The sequence below is a fragment of the Crocodylus siamensis genome, chromosome 5 (genome assembly GCF_052110815.1).
Source record: "Crocodylus siamensis isolate JL-2025a chromosome 5, ASM5211081v1, whole genome shotgun sequence".
Classification (NCBI taxonomy): Eukaryota; Metazoa; Chordata; order Crocodylia; family Crocodylidae; genus Crocodylus; species Crocodylus siamensis.
In genome coordinates this window covers 118126706-118149548 of record NC_143399.1, presented here as the reverse complement: position 1 = coordinate 118149548, position 22843 = coordinate 118126706, and the positions used below count along the sequence as shown (strand labels likewise).

The 22843-nt window shown below is 42.7% G+C and overlaps 1 protein-coding gene across 1 annotated transcript in view; it reads left to right on the top strand.

The window, feature by feature from the left end:
* The first annotated feature begins 7697 nt into the window (after positions 1-7697).
* STK17A (serine/threonine kinase 17a) overlaps positions 7698-22843 on the top strand; it is a 41808-nt gene continuing 26662 nt past the window's right edge. Inside the window, exons 1-2 of the mRNA XM_090050041.1 lie at positions 7698-7946; positions 21153-21365. Coding sequence (XP_089906167.1) covers positions 7792-7946; positions 21153-21365 — 368 coding nt within the window. The 5' untranslated portion in view covers positions 7698-7791. The remainder of the gene's footprint in view (positions 7947-21152; positions 21366-22843) is intronic.

Here is a 22843-nt window from a genome sequence, read left to right as displayed (position 1 = left end):
TGCCAGCAATTCATTAAGCAAAAAATCATCTCATCCTCGGTGTGCAAGTCTTTGAATGTTAACTGGTAATATCAAGCTATATACATAACAAAATTATCCTACACGGTAGTGATAATTGGTGAAACGCTACAGAAAGCATGTGCGTAGAAGCATGAATTAAGTCAGGCGTAAGTTATGCCTAGGCATTCTGACTCTTCCTCTGCATGGGAGTAATATCATGTTGCCAAATCTAATATTGGCAAATAGTGCCAAATCCCATGATTTTATCACAGTTCTCACTGTATTTCTTTAAGCTTCAGCTCTTGGAATCAAGTTATTTCATGGAAATCTCAGCTTCAATTAAAAAAGAAGTTTGGGACCTCACTTGAGGTTTTTTCCAATGCTTGGGGTTGGTAAATGATATGTAGGAAGTATCTGCTCATAATTTTATCATCTTTGTGAAATGTGCTGTAAATTTGCCAAAGTTGGGCAACAAATGAATTAAAAAGCTTTAATCTAATAACTGTGGCCCTAAATGTCTTATCTCTTACCATATCAAAATGACACGGGCCATTTTAATATGCTTCAAATACATTTTTACAGCCCTCCTAGTATATTGATTGTCCTGAGTTCTCTTTGTGCTCTGGGCATGCAACAAAAAGAAAGCAGGTTCACACCTTGGATTTAGATCTTCGTGAAATATGGCTCTACCTTGACTATGAGAGCCAATCTGGAGAAACTGCAGAATTGATCTTTCTGTAGACAGTGGTTTAAAAACAGATTCTTTTTGTTGATGTAACTGCAGTGATTAATATGACTTTTTAACTAGAGAAATTAAAGAGATACTGAGCTCAATAGTCTGACTGGGAGAAATGATTACTTGCAGGCGTCTGCAGTAAACAAAGGGTGGGTTTGAAATGCTGAGTTACAAGAGACAAGAAATATCTAAACGTTATAACTGGTGGCCAGTCTTACGCGTTTCCTGGATGGCAGATGACCGTTGTTACAAAACTCTTATTGTATTGCAGTGTTTACTAGCAGCACTCAGATTCTGGGTGGAAACCACTGCAGAAAATTAATGTAAGCCCTTGTGTGGAAAACAGCCTGTAAAAGGATACTCATGGGTCTTTTTAAAAAGAGCTTAGGCACAGCTCTGGTAAAGTATTTTGATGCCTAATTCCTAGTTAGGCTCTTTCGTCTCATCCAATAGGAGTTAGGTGTCTTTATATCCTTGTGGTCTTAGTCACCCATTTTGCAAACTTTGAATTCTGTGGGCAACTGTATCGATGGCTGGATTAGCAATCTAGATTAAATTTACTTGTGTAAAATAGTAATTCAGGATATTAACAGTAATTTGTGTGCCTAGTGCTGCCACTCTGTGTGCTGTGCATCTTTCCGTAAACTGCACAGCAAACATAAAGACTAAAGAAACCTGGTAGTATAGCTAAAAGGAAAACTAGTTTCTTTGCTGTCCTTCGATTTTTGATTCATCTAAACTTGTACAAAAGAACGAAGCGCAAAATTGATTTGCAATTACATGTCTCATTTTGAATGAACACCTTGGAAAACCAGGGCTTAGGTTTTGACAAGAATAATTTTTTAAAAAGTGCATGAATGTAGTATCCCAGGTTGGAAAGGTGTAGTTCTTTCATCATAATATAAAACAAAGGACTGCATGTTGAAATGACTAGTTTTATCAACTTAGAATAAATAAAATACTTCATACATCATTTAGCTAGACTGTAAAAGTGACAACCCCAGTAGCATTATGCCTTAGTACTTAGATTATTTAAAGTAGGAATTTTATTACATCTGAATAGCATTCTTAGCTGCACGTGCCAGGATACAGACAGTCAAATGCTTATGCTTACACTACAAACAGGTCATCATGATGATCAGAAAGGAAATTGTTTCCTCCATGTCCAGTATAACTCAGGAAGTTCAATATTAGGCAAAGGATCAGGCTAGAGTTTACCAGACTTAAAAGCCATTGTTTGACCTAACCAGGCAAATCCTGCGCTCTCATACAACATTGCTTGATTCACCCCTCAAGGGCAAAAGTGAAATCATGCTTTCGCTTCACTGTGTGCAGACATAAATCAAAAGGACAGCCTCCTGAGCAAAGTACTGGAGGCATTGTCCTCCACTCCACCTCCTTCCTCACTGCTTGTAGGTCAAGTACATCTTATAAAAAAAGAATTAAATTCTGGGACATATCAGACTGAAAAAAAGTCGAACTATAAGACACTAATGCTACCAGTACAGGCAGAGATAAATGGCTACCTTGCCATTTGAGTGAGACTGAGCATAAAACTAGCTTTCCTCTAAAATGGAAGAGTACAATACTTTGGTCATTGACAGCTAATATGGAAGCATCAAAGAGGACTCGTGCACGGTTTCAGTGTGAGATGACTGTAAGGCATCTATCTTTGTCTGACCAGTTTCAAAATAGATTAAGCTTTGTTCTATAGGGGGAAATTTATCCCTGTCCAGATAATTAATATAAGTGTTGTGCTGCTTTATTTAAATTCCTCATAACCCTATTTTAGTACTTCTGTGACACTAAAGTGATACCTGGGACTCCTCTGAACTTAGACAAATATTATTTACACAGGATCTAAATGGTATAGATATCTATTCTATAGCATTATACCAGAGCATTCCAGCTGTTGTGTGGTGCAGTGGAAGGCAAATGGACTTCAGTCAGTCTGCAAGAGAGTTAAACAAAATGTTTCTTCTCCCAACCTTTCTATTCAGCAGGGAATTCTGATTAATGGTGCAGCAAATCTATCTTTCTGTTACACTGAAACAATGAACTTCTGAAGGGGTTGGCATTTACTACCCCATGGAGGAGAAAAATAAATGAAAGAATGACTGGAACTGGACTCCATGATGGATTGTATAGAAATTTGATGTTTACTGACAATTTACCCACATTGGGGAAACCAGAGAACTCGGGAAACTTGTTTATATAAGCTTAATGTATGTGTATTAGGGCCTGTACTTACCTGAACAAAATAACACTAACTATTAAAGAAGAGCTTCTGACGTCTGAATTTATACATGCTATGAACAGACAGGCTGGGTTTTTTAAAGATATTTAGGTATTTAACACTTATTAAAATCAAAAGTACCTTGAAAACTTAACAAATCTTGCCAACGTACTCAAAGAAAGGACTTATTTCTGAGAGAAGCAATATCTGTTCCACTGTTCTGGCAATCCAGACATTTACACTTTACTTTCCTAAATTTATTTTGCAATTACATTTGAAAAACATGTTTCTTTACTTCCTGGTATGGTGATATTCCCTAAACTATTGGACAGTTGCTATTTTGGGCTGGTTTTCACCCCAAATGCAAGGGCATTTTCTGTTAAATATTTTGAGATTCTCTAGGAAGAAAGGCACTGTAACAATAAGAAATTGAACGATATTAATTCAAGAGTGCAGAGATGTGCATGCATGCAGAGTTAGCAAATAGCTTAATCGGATTTGGTTGCCTTCAAAGTGCAATATAAAACTCAATTTAAAAGATTTTGGAATAAAGAATAAATAAAAGTGAACTGAGCACTCAGAGGGAATGATGAAAAAAATGTTCTCCCTGATATGCTGCCTTAGAACTGTCATACTGGCAAAAGGAGTAGAATATTTAAAATATTGCTCTAAAAAGGCAATATGCACCCTGCTTGCTATATGCCACTCATCTGGCTACATGTAGTTTAACATGTATTTCCCATTACATGGGACAACTACATGCTCTGGAGCAGAATACTTCTGCTTGTCTCCAAAAATGGGGTGTGTCCTACTCCACTAGTATCTTCATGTTCTACTCTGGCTACTTCTTGTTATGGAGTGCTGTTTGTAAGGTTGACTGCCAGCTCTGGGACAAACTGATCACCATGATGCTCTAGGACCCGGTTTTCTAGGAAATCACTGCTTGCTTAAAGTGAAAGAAAGTGAAACAGGAATATTGGACGGGAATGACAAGGCTGCCTCCTGTAAATTTCAGATTTACATGCTCTTGAGGAAGAATTATTATTCGTCAGATACCAACACATTGTCTGGATACCAGTTAATTCCAGTGATACGCAATTTCAGCCTTAACAGTAATAATTAACATTTAGATTTTATTTATTAACAATGTTCTGTCCCGCTTATCAGTGACAATATTCTGTGTATGAAGCACATTGAATCTTTCTTAAACACAGCTCTGATTGTCATTGCCTTTTAATAACTTCCTTTTTTTCTCTCTTTTAAAATAATTCATTACAGAATGATCTCTTTTTCCAAATCTGACTTGGCACTGGGTGAACAAGGGAATTTCAGCAAAATTTCTGTCTTAAATGTATTCACTTGAATTTACATAATAATTGATTCATGATTGGAAGGTTTGCAGGACTCCTAACCTATATGTTGGGCCTTTGCCTCATTAATCTTTTCTGTGACAGGCTCTGGACACCCGCAGGCACTCAAGAAGCATGTGTCTGGGTGATTAACACAGACAGATGCTGCAATATTGTCTCTCTTAAATAAGATTTTTTTTCCTTCAAAATGTACAGTAAGCAAAAGTCTAGAGGATAGGACTTGTTAGGCAAGCTAGAAATGTCCTCTACTCTTTCTCAGTTATACCCCCTTTCTTATTAGATGACGATGCTCCCCTGCTAAAAGAAAAATCCTGCCTTCATAGAACTAAATATGACACTAAAACAAAGCTCCAAAACTGTCCATTCTTAGGAGCAGTAGGAATTCCCATAACCCACATGCTAGCCCCAAAAGTTAGTGGTTGCTTTGTGATTTGAAGTTTCATAGACACTCAGTTTTTATCCTAGTGAATGTAACTGTATGTATCCTCAAACTCTTGGTTTCATTGGTAAGGTTAAAAGTTAATGCTGGATTACAAGGGGAGAAAGAAGTATTTAACATTTCTCATATTGCTATTTATTGTAATTGCACTGCCCCCTTGGATTCATGTATTATGAAAAGCAAAAAATTACATTCTTGAATTACCTTGTCTATACTAATCCAACTAGATAGTTGCAAAACAATCTCTTTATTTGCAAGATTTCAGGCTCACGCTCCCTTCCCTTCCTCAGGCAAAGGAGAATGCAAAGCAATTATAAATTTTTTCTCAGGTAGAAATACTTTTTTTCCCCTTGCAATTCAGGATTAACTTTTAAGATTGTAAAATTCCTCCCAGGTAGAAATGAAAGTTTAATTTCTACCTAGGAGAAATTTGCATTCTCCTTTGCCTGAGGAATGGTGCGTAGGTCTGAAAGCTTGCAAATAAAGACTTTTTTTTGCAACTATCTAGTTGGTTTAATAAAAGATATCACTTCTACCACACTGACTGCTTTTGCTTTTAAACTAACACAGCTACAGCCTTTATCCCTTGTCTATACTAGTCATTTTATATATCTACATCTAATTTTTCAATCCTCACATTTGCAATCAAGTCCATCCATGCTTCTAATGTATAGATTTGTAATGATCTTTCTGTTTTTGTGCATATTCCAATTAGCTAAGTCCATTTTGGGCCTGTGCAGATCTCTGCAGTAGGAGAAGTTGAAATGGAAGTAGCTTTGGTGCTAGTTGTCCCTGTCAAAAGTCTGGGATGGAAACCAGGATGGGAGTGCAAGGTGGCTGATCTAGTTAGATTTGTAGGTTCTTGGGGCCCTCTCTTTTACTATACATTTTATACCTCCTAAAATTATACCTCTAGGGCTAAAAATAAAGGTCAGGTTTACCCTGGAGCTGAATGTCCTGGGCTTTGACTCCCATCAAAACAGTCTTTTACACAAATTGAAATTAGCCAAATTAGACCTGATTGCCAGGGAAAAGTGTTAACTCAGTACTTCACAGGTATTTAAAATGGAACAATAGGTTTGCACTTGTGAAGAATCCCAGAGTTAAAAAGGCTTTGTCCTGGAAGGAATCCACGGTCAGTTTTTAGCCTAGTGGAAGGTCAGTGGTCCTCAGTCTGTTCCAACTATGCATAGATTTCTGGTTTATGTTGGCCTATACAGCTAAATGTTTTGCAATCAGGACTCATAGTAGAGATGATATCTTTTATTAGACCAACACAAGTTTTGCAAAAAAAAAAAAAAAATCTTTAATTGCACACTTTCGGGCACCAACACGCTTCATCAGGCATTGGAGAAAAGATTGTAAAAGTTCTCCTGGGTAGAAATGAAAGTTCATATTTCATAGAGTCAATAGATGGAAAACTCCTCTGGGCAGTCAGTTCATAGCTGGTTCATAGCTGGTAAATGTTTATTGGACTCTCATGAGTGATCCCACTCCTGAGAGCTGTGACCCCAATCACTGTTTTACAGTAACAGAAGTACAATGCAAGAAGAATGATGCAGGGTCTGCCTTGCCTCAGCAGCAAAATCACGTTACATTCAGGAAACTTTTATAGCGAAGATGAGCTGGGCTGGGTTGTGTTTGACCAGCAGGAGAGCCATGCTTACAGCAGGCATCATTGGCATTGCCCCATGCTTTGACAGAGGTTATAGCTTTGATTGAGGTGATAGGTATGTAGCAGGATTCAGAGTCAAGGAATCTAACAAGGACCATGATGTGAACTCTATGCTTCAAGTCAACAAATGTTGATTATCTGCACTTACTCGCTGGAATCACCCCACCAGACAAGAGCACGGCACAGAACGCACCCAGCAGATTGAAGAGGCACCCACTACGCGGCCACAGCGTGGCTCCCGATAGACTGAAACCATGGAAAAGTCCCCTTTCTACAAGGGGGCCACTACATCAAACACTGACAGCCGCACCACTAGAAACGTGGTGGTCACAATTAGAAATGGCCCAGGAGAGAGTTAGGATGAATATCAAAGCTGATGAATATCACCCTAGAGGAGCAGAGCTTGACTGGCTGACACGGAGAAGCTCCAACTGCCTCTGAACAGACCAGTAACACTACAGCTAACAGATGGGTGTGGGGGTGCGCCAATGGCACAAGCACCACGTGCGGATGTGGAGGACACCTTCAGGCTCCAGAACACTTGCCAGCCTGCCTACGTACACAGCTGCCACGTGCTGACCAGGACCTAGCTACGGGTATGTACGCACCTGTTTCCGGGCCCAGCTTTGCCTAGGGCAACAGGACACAAGCAGACTGATGACTGTAACAGGGGCATCACTAGCAGACTGACGATTGCAACAGGGGTGCCCAAGCAGGTGTGCCTGCGATCCCTGGGTGTGGCACGTGGCAAACTGGGGAGGGGACAGGCAGCACCGCAAGGGATAGGGCAGGGAGCAGAAAGCAGAGCAGGGAAGATGAGCCAGGAGCAGAAAGCAGAGTGGCACACTGGGCTGCAGGGTCTGGCACACCACAGATCGGGGAAGGGACAGGCGGTGCAGGACTTGAATGGGCAGCAAGCAGGAAGCCAAGCAGCGGATCAGGGGTGGGAGAGGATCTGCCAGCCAAAGCCACCCCGGGGCACCTGCTACAGGACCCCGCCTCCTGGGTAGGGGCAGGGTTGGTGGTGTTGTTCGGGCTGGGTGGAGCAGCCGCTAGGTGGCCTCTTCTCTGCGGTGGCGCCCCCTGCCCGCGGCAAACCCGCGCGCAGCCCCACCCCGCGGCCGAAGCGCGCCTGCGCAGCCCAGCAGGCGGCGCTGCCCCCCCGCACTCGAACGTGGGCGCCAGCCCCGCCCCCCGTATCACAGCGAGGCGTGAGGGGCGGGGCCTCCCCGCGCCCCGCCCCCTCCCCGCCGCGGCGCGTGCTGCCGCTGCCTACCCCTCACACAGCGGCGGCTGCAGGAGCCGTGGCCGCTGCTCGGGTACGGAGGTGCCGCCATGAGCCCCGAGAAGCCGTCCCCGACCCCGTCTCCGCCGCAGGCGCCAGCCCAGGCTGCGGCGCGGGGAGGCTTCCTGCGCGAGATCCGCACGCCCATCCGCACCGAGCCCTTCCGCGAGCGCTACAGCCTCAGCCCCGGCCGCGAACTGGGCAGGTGAGCGCCCGTCGACCGTCTCCCCGCGGGGGGGTCCAGCCTTGCACCGCTCCCTCCGCCTGAGGGAGCAGCCCCCCGCCCTGCGCGCGGCTCCCAACCCCGTCAGCGGCAGCGGGTGCCCGTGGGGAAGCTGCAGTGAAATAGTTGCAGGCTTAAGTCTGGCAAATTCAAACGGAAAGTAAAAGCCCAATTTTTCAGTCAAATCCTTTAGAAAGACAGCACGATACTGTCAAAGTCAGCGTCTCACCTCTCCCTAGAAAACCTTCAAGGGAGGTCGCAGATTGTCTTTCCCTTGGTGTCTGGGGCTTAATACGTCCACTTTTTTTCCCACCCCCTTCCCCTTTGTAAGCCGGCAGGAGCTTCCAGCCCACCTGGGGATGCTCTCGAGACCCAGAGCGCCAGGCTCTGTTGGGAGCAGGGGGAGAAAAAGCCCCCCCCCCATGCGGCAGCTGAGTGCTGGGAAAGCCGAGGCGGGGATGTCTCAACCAGGGGTTTTTTTAACCTCAGTTAGCTGGGAGGTCCCCTGTGGCAAAGGGCTTTACCTCAGTTAGCTGGGAGGTTCCCCATGGCAAAGGGCTTTGCTCTTGCCACCTGGGTTGTTGGTGGAAAAACAGTCACAGAGAAGTGGGGCTGAAAGGGACCTCCAAAAAGCTGTCTATGTAGTCCAGCTGCCAGCCTGGGGCAGGATCAACCGTCTCCAAACCATCCTATACAAACCATAATCTAAACTCTGGATAAGACTGCTGCTCTCAGCTCTGGCACCACACAGACCTAGTGCCCTCACTGTCCCAGGTAAACCAGGGGAATCCTGGCAGTCAGTATGTCCTGCTTCTATAAAAAGTTTGTTAGTATATGGTCAAGAGGTCCCAGGCAGAAGGCCACGTCCCCCACTACAGAAGAAGGCAAAAACCTCCAAAACCATACCAGTCTGACCACGGAGTAAATTTTTTTCCTGACCCCACATATGGCAGTGGATCTGACCCAGAGTGGAAGGGCAAGACCTTTTAGCCAGGAAACATGCTAATATATGACTATTTTTTTTCTTCCCCCCCACTATTACAAACAACCCAGAAACCTCCTGCTCTGCTGTGCTCTGATATAAAGGACGGGCTCCTTCGGGAGACCTGTTCTGGGGAAACAGTGTTGGTGGTGTGCGGCACGCAGTTGAGACTCGCAGGGGCAGGTTAGCAGGTGACGTAGGCCTAAGAACATAGAAGCGAGTTGGTACGGTTTTTTTGGCACGGTTGCTGTTGTTGGGGCAATCTGCTGGGAGAGTGTTAGGTTGGCTCCCCAAGGCCGAGCATGCCCCTCTCGGTTCACTGTTGGATGGTTTAGCCAGAGGCCATCACTCCGTCTGTAAATGACAGGTGGCGCCTCTCTGGTTGGTATTCAACCAAAGGGCTTGTTGTAGGAAGGCATGGGTGTGTTTTCGTTTTTCAGTTGATTCTAAATGGGAAGTTGGACTACAGCAAGGTGCTCAATCTTTTCAGTCCAGTGGGCCAGGTGGGCAGTGCCTGATCCTTCCATGGGCCAGATCCAGCCATTGGACCCAATCTGGCCCCTGGGGCAGGGACAGCAGAGTCCCATCCAGCTGCATGGAGGGAGAAGGAGAACAGCTGGACCCCCATCCAGCCATGCGAGGGAAGGAGATATGGTTCAGCCCCAGCCTGGCTGGTTGGAGGGAACGGGCTGTTGCCTGCCCTAGCAGGAAGAGAAAGCAGGGCATGGGCCAGCCCCAACTGGGTGGTGTCGAGGGAAGGGAGCCTGGCCCTGCCTTGATTTGACTGTGCAGGGGGAGGTTTGTGGCCCTGCTCCAACCTGCCCCACAGGGCTTGGAATTTTGGTAATGGAGTGTTGTGGTAGTATTTTCACTGCTCCCCCACTGCCAAATTTCCCGACCCATGGGAACTCCTCAAGCCAGATAAAGAAGTTGAGATTACCATTTTCATCTAGTCCAGGGGTGCTCATCTGTCACGGTGTGGTGTACATTTTATATGTGTACTTTGCACATGTGTATGTGTGTTATATACATTTTAAATAAAATATATAAATATTTGTGTGTGTGCACATTTGCATTTAAAACGCACGCACACATACACACACATGCACCATGTGTGCACACCTATACACCTTCATATAAAACGTATTCTAACTTCACCAGAGCTATCTTGGTTCTATCCTGCTTAACAGGAGAAGAAAGTACTGCAGTACATTTGAACTGGGTAATGTGAACACAGCTCTGAATGGGATAGCTTAATATGTAGTCATTTTCTGCCTTCTGTAATTCTGCACCAAAGGCCTTCATTAGTTGAACATCTTAAATTAGGTAATCTTTCTGCATTTTCCTATTTCAGACAGTTGTCCCTCTCTTTTTCACTAGTCTGCATAAATCTGGTCCATGCTGCATTTTTTCCTTTTTTCAGCTTTATACAGGTTTATGATCCCTTTTCCTCAGACTATAAAAGAAAACTTACAAACACATACTTACACATGTGGACTTCCTTGAATTGAAGGAGTTCTAAACCCAAGAAGTATTTAGTTGTCACCATCAGCATTTTCATAAAACAGATTTTGTTTTTTTTGTTTTGCTCACTCACTGTCACAAAACAAATGTGAAATTGAAAAGGCTCATTCATGTTTGACTTGCCTATCACTGGGAACTGATTGTAATGCATATCTAGAAATTAGTTTTGCTTTGTGTCAGTTGGTAGCTTTCTAGTTTTTAAATTGTATTTGTAATTAACTTTATGCATCCTGTTGCCAATGACTTGGGGATTTAGGCAAATTAAGTTGTAAAATCCTACCATTTTACATACTTCATGTGTCAGGCAAAAAGCATCCCTTGTGCACATTATCATACTTTGTTGTTGTAATCACTTCTTTTCTTATTTTTTGGAGAGAGTATATTTATTTTATGTGCTTCAATAGATTGCCTGTTTGGCTACTGATCAAGGCAGCAGTCCCATTCTGACTAGCATAAAAAAACCCTCTTACCTGATTTTTGTTCTTTCTCATTCAAGATAAGAGGTCAAAGCTCAAGAATGTGAATAATGCACGTAAAACCTTTCCTGTTGCTTGTACTGTCCAGCATGTAGCATACTGGTAGTAGATTTGAAATGAAATATTTATCATAATTATGTGAGCTAGGGTAGACTTTCATTCAGCCTTCCTAAGGTTTTTTTCCCCTGTTCTTGATTGGTATGTTAGTGGCATTATTAAACTCTTTCTCTCTCAATCTCTCAATAAAATCTGTAGTAGAAACTTTCGATCCTTCTGGATTATGGTGTATGCGTGAGAGGTCACCAGGACCTTAGACGTGTATGCCTACGCAGGAGTATGGGGGACTGGAGGCTGCCCAAACCTTCCATTCCCCTAGATCAGGGGTTTTCAACCTTTTTGGGTCATTGTAGCCCCAGCAGCCAGTCAGCAAGCGGGGGGGCAGGGGCAGCAGCTAGTCAGCGAGCCAGGGGTGGGTCCCCTGTGGCTGATCAGTGAGCTTTCTGGCAGTGGCAGAAGTGCCAGCAGTAGTGCCTGCTGCTGAATATCCCCTGAGGGGCCATCCCAAGTGCCTCCAGAGGTACACATACCCCCAGTTGAAAACTCCGGCCCTAGACCATTGAGACAGAATCCAAGGGTCAGACAGATAACTCTTTTCTAAAATTACTTAGGGTGTGCTTAGGACTTGCCTTCCCTGCATTGTTAGGGTGAGGTGTTTAAGTTTTGTCCCTAAGCCAATACCCAACCACACATATGTCTCTTACGTGTGCTGCTTTAAACTTAAGCTTGCTGCTGGTTAGCTCCAGCTAAGAATGCAGCAGCTTGAGTCACAACTTAGTAGCCACTTATCAAATCACTCTGCATAGCTTCAGTGTTTTGCAGGGTTGTGCTCTTACTCAAGTTAGGTAGTCATTCCCAAGTGTAATAACTCTGATTATTGCAAAGCCCTGTCCCCCCTACCCTGCCCAACTTTGTAGGAGTAATATCATGCAAGTATGTCCTTCAATAACTGTTTTTTGGTTAGGGGCATGTTAAACGGCATTTCTCTAAGGCAGGTTTGAATACTGACTATATTTTACATAAAATTATTTTGATATAAAAATTACACACACGCATTCACTAAATTATTAATGAATAGGTATACATATTAGCGAATATTCAAACCTGGCTTATACACATTCATTAGTAATTTAGTGAGTGTGTGTATGTGTGTGTGTAATTTTTATATCAAAATAATTTTATGTAAAACATAGTATTCAAACCTGGCTTAGAATAGGATTGTTTACCACTTGGCTTTCAGCAGCTGCCTACATATGATGTATTCCTGCCTCTGCTAGCACGCCTGTTGCAGTGGAGGTGCACAGAGCTGGCAAAAGCTGTATGGTGTCACCAGAAGCGCCTGAATATGAATGCATTCTGATGGCTTGGAAGTGGTATCAAAACTGGTAGATGTAACCAAGGCCTTGCTCTTTTAAGGATGAAAGCCAAACCACCCAACTAATAGTGCTTTTGTAGACTGTCCCAGGGACAAACAGAGGGGAAGACCCCAAAGACCCAGGGGGGAGCCCCGAGGTCAGGAACCCGCTGAAAGAAATGAAAATAAAAACTGCTTATCTGCGGCGGAGCTAGAGGTGGGACTCGTGCAATGCGTCAGCTGCATCTTTATAAAATTACGGCCGGCAGATGACATCAGCCGCAGAAGCCGGCTGGCGGGGATAAAAAGGGCTGCCGGCAAGGAAGAGGGGGAATCAACGCTGACAGGAGCACCAGCAGGAAGCCGGAAGCTGATTCCCCCAGCAGGGAAGAACACAGCAGAGCACGTGGCAAGCCAGAGACTGCTAGCTGCTGCGGGGAAATAATAGAGCTGAGGGCAGCTCCTCTGGACTAGGAACCCGGAGAAGAGAGCCAAGAGACGCAGATAGATGCTGACATCCATCATGACGGCCGAGGTGCTGCAGAGGCCAGCATAATCTATGGCATTAAACCAGGTGGGACCATTGAGGGCACCGGGGAAGCCAAAGAGGTACGCCAGGCGGGAGACGGGAGGCAAGGGCAGCGGGAGAAGCTGCGAATGACGGTCTTCAGTGGTGTGGCGTGGTTATGGCAAGGGATGGATGGACAGATGCCCGTGGGAAGGTTGTCTGTGGCCATGAGTTCCAGGTGGGTGACGAGAGAGTGGAATGGTGGCGGAGCCTACAGTAGATACCGACTGCCGACTGAGTCTGAAATAGACCTGAGGGTCTGTACATGTCGTTAGTAGTCAGGCCAAGGAAGGGGCCTGGGAGAGGGGACTTAGGGGTCCCTCAGATTGCATCTGTAGTTTTGTGTTTTTTTTGGTGTAGATTTTGTGTTTCCTACTTTTGGAGGGGTTGTAGGGCAGAGCAGGCATTCTAGGTATTATTAAGTCTCTGGAAGAGTTGCTGACTTTTGGGGAAAGTGGCAGGCTCATGGACCAGATAATTGACCACAGGCGGCCCATGGTGTAGGCAGGGCAGACTGCACTGGCCACAAAAAGGGAGTCGGGCTCAATGGCCGGGAGCCTGGCGAGTAGTATAACTGTGACCTGTCAAGGCTGGGTATAAGGGCAAGGTATAGGGGAGGTGGAGCCTCGCAGAAGATCACCCGATAGCCATCTCATGGTTGAGAGAACCCCGGTAGTTGGACACTAACCACTGAAACAAGATCCGAAGTTGTGGCAGGTGAGATTGGGGAAAGACTAATGTCCAGGAAGAGACACCCACTCAATGTAACAGCAGGGACGGACGGATGAACACCACTGAACATCTGGGCCCAACTGACACATGACAAGATGTTCGAGGCCAGATGGGCATGTCGAGCATTGGTTTTGCTTGATATTAAAAATGTTTAGGTTCCTGTTACGAAATCATAATTAAAAAGTTCAGTCACTGTAACCCTGGACTTGTGTATCAAATCAAAGTCCATGAACTGGATATTGTGTGCTGGATAGCCTTCTGAAATTGGTCAAGCAGTGACCACACGATAGGCTGTGCTGTGGTGTTATCAGAAAGCAGTCTATTCAATTTACACAGTCATCTGAATAAGCTTTTCCTGGATGAACATGGAAGTAGTACAGGTTTGTAAAGTGCAATTCAAACAATTCCTTTTTTTCTTCCTCTTCTTTCCCCTCCTTCACTGAAACAGGTAGTTTAACTCTACAGCAGGGGTAGGCAACGTTTTTTGGCCAGAGTGCTGAAAAAAACACAATGTCTACCTTGGAAGGTGCCGGAGTGCCGACATGCCAGAGCCTGGAGTAGCTGTTTGCAGCCGGCCCACGGAGCCCAGTCTGCTTGCAGCAGTGCTTGCAGTCTCCCAGCAGCCTGCTGGGAATAGCCTGGGCTCTGTGGCTGGCAGCAGCTGCTTAGAGCCTGGGCTGGCAGTGGTGTGGTGAGCAAAATGGCTTTGCATGCCATGCTCAGCACACGTGTGGGGAGTTGCTGACCCCTGCTGTACAGTTTGCTGCGAAATACAGGGACTTAAACCAGTCCTCACAGGGTGGAACTAAATAAGGAAACATGTTTTCATCTCAACTCTACCTGGATGTAATTTAATGTACAAATAATGCATGACTTTTTTTTTCTTTTTTTAATACAGCCATATTATAAACATTTTCTTTTATGCTGTCAGTTCAGTAACCTGAACCTTAAGTTCATGTTCATTGACATGGGATGGTCACACATGTATATTATAATGTAAGAATACATAAGTGAAGCTTTGTGATTCATGTCATGTTTTGGTTAGGCCTCAGATAACTGAGATTACGCTGATAGTAATACAGCAGAGTTGTTGTGGAACAGACACTGGAGGTGAGGGACTGATAAAGAAATGGAGAGGTACTAACAACTGGATCCATTTTGTGAAAAGAAAGATTGATAAAACTTCTGCATTAAGTCTCCTCTCTTTCCCCTACTAATCAAAAAGTGAGCTGAAGTTAAAGGAAATACACTCCAAACAGATTAACTATGTGGCTAAATCTGTGTCATTCCATTGCTTTCAGACCATTTTTCTTAAGCTTTCTAAAAGATGAATATCCTTGTAGAAGTTGCTATTAATTCTACTCTCACAGTAGTGACAGGAGGTTTTGCAGATTTAATTCAAAAATGTTTATTTAAAGTAATGTCAAATTCTCTGTTGTTCTCTAGCAGAGTCCATGACAACCCAAAATGTGGGTAAACATATGATGTAAATGTTCTTGCTTATCTAGCTTGACGCTTGACTTGCAGTTACTGAGACTTTTGTTTCCTTTCTTCAAGCCAGAATCTGTGCCAGTTTAAACAGCTTTAATGATGGTTAAGGTCATTAAGAAGTGACGTTGGTCTCTTGTGATCTGATGCTTTTTTGAAATTTGAATACTTAAATTGGGTCCTTTACAAAGATTGTGTGATAATAAAACACGCATTGCTTTGAAAATGCTCCTTTCTTCTGTTGTGTTGTGGTAGCTGGGAATCTGTTTCCAGCTACCACAAAATTAAAAGAGCTGATGTTGATTTAAGTCATCACAGTGAGTCTTAGTAGCCGCATAGTAACTAGTTTTACTATTCCTAAAACTACAAGACTTGTCAGGTTTTGGTCTTTCTGCCTTTTTTTTTTGAAAGAATCCAAAAATAAGAAGACAAGTCCAGCAAACATATTTGAGTAGCTCAGACTGTACACTAAATATTCAAAGATCACCTCTGGTTTATTTAAGAATTAGTATTTGTAATTAGTTTCAATTTCTGCATCACATTAGGTTTTTATCCAGCTCAACTATACTTCCTGTATATGACCAAACCAAGCATCTTGTTTGATGGCTTTCTACTGTTCTTTGAATACTGTAGATGTTTTATTGCTGTAATGACAAGTGCTTAGTGAATCTGGCATTAATCGGTATTTATATCAGATTTTTGGAAGGAGAGGGGAAAGCATTTTGTCTCCAGGTTGCAGCAGCTCCACAGGGTTCATGAAAACAGTGTCTTGTCTTGTTTTTAGTTCATTTCTGTATTTTACTGAATAGCTTTTGTCTGAGCATAGAGCATGTTCAAATCAGGAGTGGTGCTGATTTGATAGTAAATTGAGGAGAATGTCTGGTTTTAGATCTTGAATTCAGGAGTTGGGACTTCTAGAAGGGAAAAAAAAGATGTATTATTAATGATGATCATAGTGATGATAATATTACAGGATAGTTAAATAATACTCTGTTAAAGGGTCTCATCCAAAGTCCATCCAGTTACTGGAAGTTACTCTCTTGTGCTTAATCCACAAACCATTGAAATAAAATAACACTGTAGTACATTTATTGCTTACAGAGTTTATCTGTTTTACTACTGATGAGGCACAATGTCTTACTAATAACAATTAGTTTACACTACAGTATGATGTAATATAGCAAATGTCGAACTTACATGATGTATGTGTATCCTCAGAGATAAGGTCTGCACTGAGGGTCACCCTAAACTTGCTAAAGCCACATGATGCCCCCTCCCCATTCAGTAATGTTACTGTGAGGCCACTACAAATAGTGCGTTCTGTTCCTCAAGTTGAGCCCTTCTGGGAATCAGTCTGTCCATTTCTTTGCTCTTATGATGGGCAGAAGAGACAAGAAGTGGGGTAGAAGTCAGAAATAGGAAGTTGTGGGATTGTTACATATGGGCTTCCTGTGATTTGTGGTGGGCAGTGCCTAAGTGAGTTCTGAAGATGGAGCAAAAAAGGAAGAATTAAAAGAAAACTCTTACCAGGCCCTGAGGTGCAGCAGTGCTTCTGGGGTATGCTGAATTGTTGCCAAGGTCAGCCTTGAAGGGTTTTCAGTTGAGGGCTCATGTGTATAGGTTGTATACAAGGGACATATACCATAGATATCCCCGCTAGATTTCATTTCAGTAGTTTTTTGAGCAGAGTTGCTGTCATCAGTGGTTAGAATTGATGCTTGACTGCACTTTTTATTTACTGTTGGACTTAGTTATGAAGTTACCCTCACACAGAAGAAGTGCTGCAAATACCTTACTTCCCATTGCTCTTTATTGTGTAATCTTCTACATGCTTCTTTCCCTGTGTGTCTTGAAACCTCTCCCCTTGCTTCCGAATATGGCTAGCGCATCTTCATATTTTTAAAAAAATTGAGTTTCAAGAGTTAAGTGCTACAGAATACAGCTAGGCAGTTGTGTAGTTGAGATTTTACTTGCACAATGGGAAAATGTGTTAATAGTCTCATTAGGTATCTCTTATAGAGGTGCACCGATAAATCAGTCCCATATCAGCACTGATATAGGGAAAATTGATAGTATTGGCAATGAGCTTTTTTTTACCCGATGTGATTGATATCCACATCTCCATGCACGTGGCCAGGAGAGCAGCCTGGAAGTTTTGGAGAGCAGCACTTGGCTAGTAAGTCTGTTGTGGGGGTATAGGGGTTTCAGATCGAACCTGAGGTAAAGGAGGGAGTGGGGCTGAGACAGGCGCTGCTTAGCCGGGTCAGGGTGTGGAACAGCTATGAGTGGCTCGTCTAAGGGTGTGGGGATGGGGGAGGGGTGACTCCCACTGCTGCACACACCCCGGGAAAGGCACCGGGGGGGGCATGTGCCCCTGGATCTGTGCATGGGGCAGGGTGGGCTGGTGCTGCAGGCTGGGGCCAGGGTGGTGCCATGCTTTTCCTGGCAGGGCTGCACTTGGGGCAGGCAGCAGCACTGGGAGTGGGGCTATGAGGGGGGTATGGCAAATATTGGGGTGGCTGCATCCTCCTCCCTGCCCCCCTGTAGCATTCTCCCAGTGCCGCTGCCTCCAACTGCCCCGAGAGCAGCCCAGCCCAGCCCCCCGCCAGGAAGACCCCAGTGCAGCCCTGGCCTCAGCCTGCAGCAGCAGCCTACCTTGTCCCACATGCAGATCCAGGGGCATATGGCCCCCATGCCCTCCCTGGGTGTGCAAAGCAACGGGAGCCACCCCCCAGTATTCCCCTCAGACGAGCTGCGTACACCTCACTGTAGGGGCCTCGATCTACTTCCCATACCATGCCCCTTCCATCCCTCTACCCCTTCCCCCCACACTAGACTTTCCAGCCCGACACTGGTCTCCAAGCTGCCCGGCTGCATATCAGAATCGGATTGGTATTGGCTGATCTGGCTCCTTAAAAATCGGCCATTGGTACTGGCCCAAAAAATCTCTATTGGTCTACCCCTAATCACTTGATCTTATTAAGTATCTCTAAACTGACTGATTTAAGCAGAAACCTTCTCCGTACCTTTTCCAGAAGTGTCTGTTATGAAATCTCTTGTACCTAATACTGAAACATCTGGCCCTGTGCTAGTCTTTGTCAGACTGCATACTAAGTTAGACAGGTCACTGGCTTTATATATATATATAGCACAGTAATTACGTTTTTCAGAGTGATTTCTTTTATTACAAATTTTAATTAAGTACTGTGTTCAATTCATGCTCTGTCTGAACAAATTGAAACTCGCATCTCCTGCCTTTCAAGAGGCCCCTAACCATAAGGCTAGAGCGTCATGTTCATTCTTGCTCTTTCCACATGCAGAGGAACAGCTCCAACCAGAGAAGTGAGGATACCTACCAGACTATATTGAATATGACACAAAACATAACAAACAATCCAGGCATGGAGGAATTGTTGCCCAACTAATCGATCTGGGTTTGGTCTTGGAGAAAAGACTAAATTTTATCTCTGATACCTTCAGCCAGCAGGCTTTAATGGATATTGTAGATTTTTTCGTGGGTGGGGCAGGGAGAATAGGGGAAGGGGGTGCTCGTTGTCAGATTGGGTTTGGTTTATTTGTTACTTACTAGTATATCTTGCAGCTGGCCTTTGTGCATTGAGATGTATCAAAACATCCAGTATGCCCTCCAGGTCTCTTACCCAAATAATTACCACTAAATTAGAGCCATCAATATCCTTTTCAGATCTTTCATGAATGTATTAAAGACTGTTCTGAGATTAGGGCATCATACTTAGCTGTTTTTGCTAGGTGGAAAGCTTAGTTTGACTTTTTAAAGCCAGGACCGTTCTGTAAGCTCTTATACTTTAGTTTATATTCTTAGTAGCCTTTGAAGAATGTTCTTAAACATTAGGAGGAGGTAAATGTGCTAGCCCTTTTCTGTGGTGCTCTGCCCTACTGACATGTTAAACTCTTGCAGAAGCTTGGCTTTGTTACTCAGTTTAAGTTGATTCCTAGCATGTCAGATTAATCAAGATGTTTGATCTCCATCTTAGGTTTTTTTTCAGTCTGTTTACTTGCTGCTTCAATAAGGTTTTTTTCTGTCTGTAATTCTGAAGATTGCTTCTAGCCTCCCTAAACAGAGTGTCTGTTGCTTTCTGGTAGAGCAAATGACTTCAGTTCAAAATCACGTTTTACTAACAGCCACATCCTTAAGTTCCTTTTATGCCTATTGCTCATTAAGGAAAAAAAAGTACCACAATTTTAGGATCGCAGAATCAAACGCACCAAAGTTAGGCACCCTTAATTCTGGCATTTTCTGTACAACATTCATTTCTTGCTTACACAGTCCTCACGTGAGCATATGCTGTCTTTTCCACAGGGCCTCTGCCTCAGTGCACAAAATGGGCCTGTTTTAGTGATTAATCAGAGTTGTGCAGTGAAGGAGGCTACTGTTTATATAAAATACATGGCTTCATGGTTCAGGCAGTTGTCTGGTACTCTGGAGAACTGAACCCTGCCACCAAATTTTTGTATGCTGCAAGGCAAGTCACTTGCATCACTATTTGCATAGGTGGCCACTAATTGTGTATTTGTAATATTTTGGATGTCCAACTCTTACACAGGGGGCAGGGTGAGTGGGGAATCTCATTTACACAAGTGTTTAATGGCTGTATCTGTGAGTGCTATTAATGAGCACTCTTTTGTAAATATGTGGAGTCATGTAATATTAGGTAAAAAATGGGTCCTAGGTGTCTCCGATACTTTATGTTCTTCCATTTACATTTACCAAAACTGAACCCTTACTCATTCCCTTAATTCAGGGTAACACTCCACCCCTCATTTCCTTAATAGAAATTTATTGAAATTTGATTCGGATATCAGTGATCAGAATCATAGAAAAAGCCCCCTAGGAAGTGAATAATTCTGTCTGCATAGCAGGGTTTGAAAAATTGTGCAGTAAATAAGGCAAATAAGAATAATTCCAAATACTGAGTAGCTGTTCATTAAGTGAGTATTGTCCATCCTGTGTCTTGAATGTGGTGTAGGTATGGAGAAATAGTATGTGATTAAGGATGGTATCATTATGCATACACAGAATGAAGCTGAGAAAGGAAGCCCCTGTGCAACCAAACTTTTGAGCACTTCTGACTTTGCAGCATTATCTCTCTTCTTCTAAAGTAGTTTTGTATGTGATGTACTAGGTTTCAGAAGCGAACTGGTATAGTATTGACACTAAGATCTACTGTATAGACATCTGACATTTGAGCTATTAGAGTAACTGGTAGCTAAATGGAATTCATTTTTTGTTTATGAAAGACAATCCAGGAAAAGAGAAGTCCCTGACCAGCAAAGGAGTAGACATGATTTGAGACTGAGTGTCTCTGATGGAGAAGGGAGAGATCCTGAGTGTGTAAAATTCTTTGGATTGCAGATGCTACAGTGTGTAAAAAATCTTGGGATTGTGGGTAGTTTTTCTTTTCTCAAGCTTTATGCTTATATATGTGCAAAAATAAGATTTGAGATCTAGACATTGCTAAAACAAAAAGTAAATTTTTATTAGTTTTAAGTCTGCTGATTTGTGTTTGTTTATTTTAAGAAGTGGGAGTAGGATTTTTTTCTAATCAAGTGTTGGAACATATGCTTATCTTATCTCCTTGGACTGCCTCCAACTGATGTGTGTATTACACCGGAAACCTGCAGTTTCTGGAATTAATGATTTACTAGTTAAGTGCTTAATATTTGTAGTTACAATTATATTCGGTGGGTGCACTTACAGTTCCCTCATCTGGGATGCTGGTTCCAGCACTGGTTCTTGTTTAAGTGGAACAGGGTAATACTTATAAAACTCAGACATACTTTTACATTGTCCCTATGTTTGTTTTTGATTTTTCAGAAATCTTGAGCATTATGGTCCTCAGTCAAACTTTAAAATAGGCAAGGGGTTGGACTAAATGACCTCTGGAGGTCCCTTTCAGCCCTACTTATTTATGATTCTTCTCTGATTTAAGAAACCTACACCTAATTAATAATTCTTCTTTAATTCCAGGGGGAAGTTTGCAGTGGTAAAGAAATGTGTCCAGAAAGATACAGAAAAAGAGTTTGCAGCAAAATTTATGAGAAAAAGAAGAAAAGGCAAAGATTGTCGGATGGAAATAATACATGAAATTGCAGTGCTTGAGTTAGCACAGTGCAACCTCTGGGTCATTAATTTACATGAAGTTTATGAGACAGCAACTGAGATGATCTTAGTTTTGGAATAGTAAGTACTAATCTCATATTGTGGGGTCTTAATGCAACTATGAAATAGGAACATATTCCCAAATACTTTTTTTACTTATTTCAGTAATCTAAAAGTGCTATGCACCCAGAAGATTAAATTAAAAAACAGGTGCTTCATTAGTTGCTGTTGCAGTTGGCTGGTTGGGAGATCAGAAGAAAATACCAATTAAATTAGTAATTACACGCAAGTGATCAAATGTTCATTGCAGACTACATCAGTTTTCACAACACTTAATTTATTTACAATGAAATGTTGCTCTTGTCTTGCTCATGTATTATACTTTTAGTTATGATGTCTAGAGGTATTTATGTGCCAGATAACAACAATTTAAAGTTTATCTTACAAAATGTGGAAGGCATGGCAAATTGTTATCCTGATGAAAATTGGGATAAAATTGTTGAGGCAAGTATTTATATTAAATTAATGACAAAACTTCTTTCATCTGGCAGTTACAACAGCAACAAAAAAGATTGAAATAACCAAAATGAGTTATTTCTTTTTGAAATTTTCAATCTGAAACTGACATTTTTGTCAAATTTCTTGTTGTAGAATCTGTATTTTTCACTGAAAACTTTCAGCTGAGGATTCTTCGCTCAGCTCTAGTGCCCATACTTCTGTACAAGGTGGATAAAAATCAGTGATTTTAAAATTTGGATTTTTTTTACTCAAATCAGATTTTGCTTGATTTTTAATTATAATTTTTTTGTTAAGATACTTTTAAAGAAAATTAGACCTATATAAGAATGTCTTAATTTAAAATATGTTAGAGCTCAAAAATACCATCATGGACCAGGGCTTATAACTCCTAAATATATATTAACATAAGACAATATATTCATGCAAACTTTTTAGAAAAGTTTTATAAATAGGTCACAACAGGCCATGGACTATATTAGGGGCCCAATCTTATGGCATTCCCAGAGGCTTCTTTATAGATTAGTAAAGATTAAAACAGAAAAAACCACTCTGCGCAATGGGACTCAGCACTTAGCCTAGAAGATCCCATTAAGCATCTCTGTGATGCTTTGTTTCAGTTCTCAAACTGGGCATTTGTGTCTTCAGAGCTAACATCCTTGTTAACAGCAGTACATTGAGATGAGAGATAACCGACCTGATTATTACCCACCCATTAGCCCTCTTGTCTCTCTTTAAGTTTGTGTACACAGAGTCAAGCCCTTGTCTTTGTCTAAAAGTGAAAAGTTTCAAGAAGTTAAATAAATAAAGAATAACAAACAACAAGAATGCCCTTTTTGTAGAAAACAGTGATTAAGTCGAGGCTTCCTGACCAGTGATTTAAATCAATTTGCTTTAAATTTAGTTTGCAAAGTGAACAAAACTGGCTTGCATCTACCGATGCATCTCGAGCAAGACCCAGGATGTCATCCTTCCACTGTACTTGGCCTTGGTGAGGCCGCAGTGGGAGTACTGCATCCAATTCTGGGGTCTACAATTTAGGA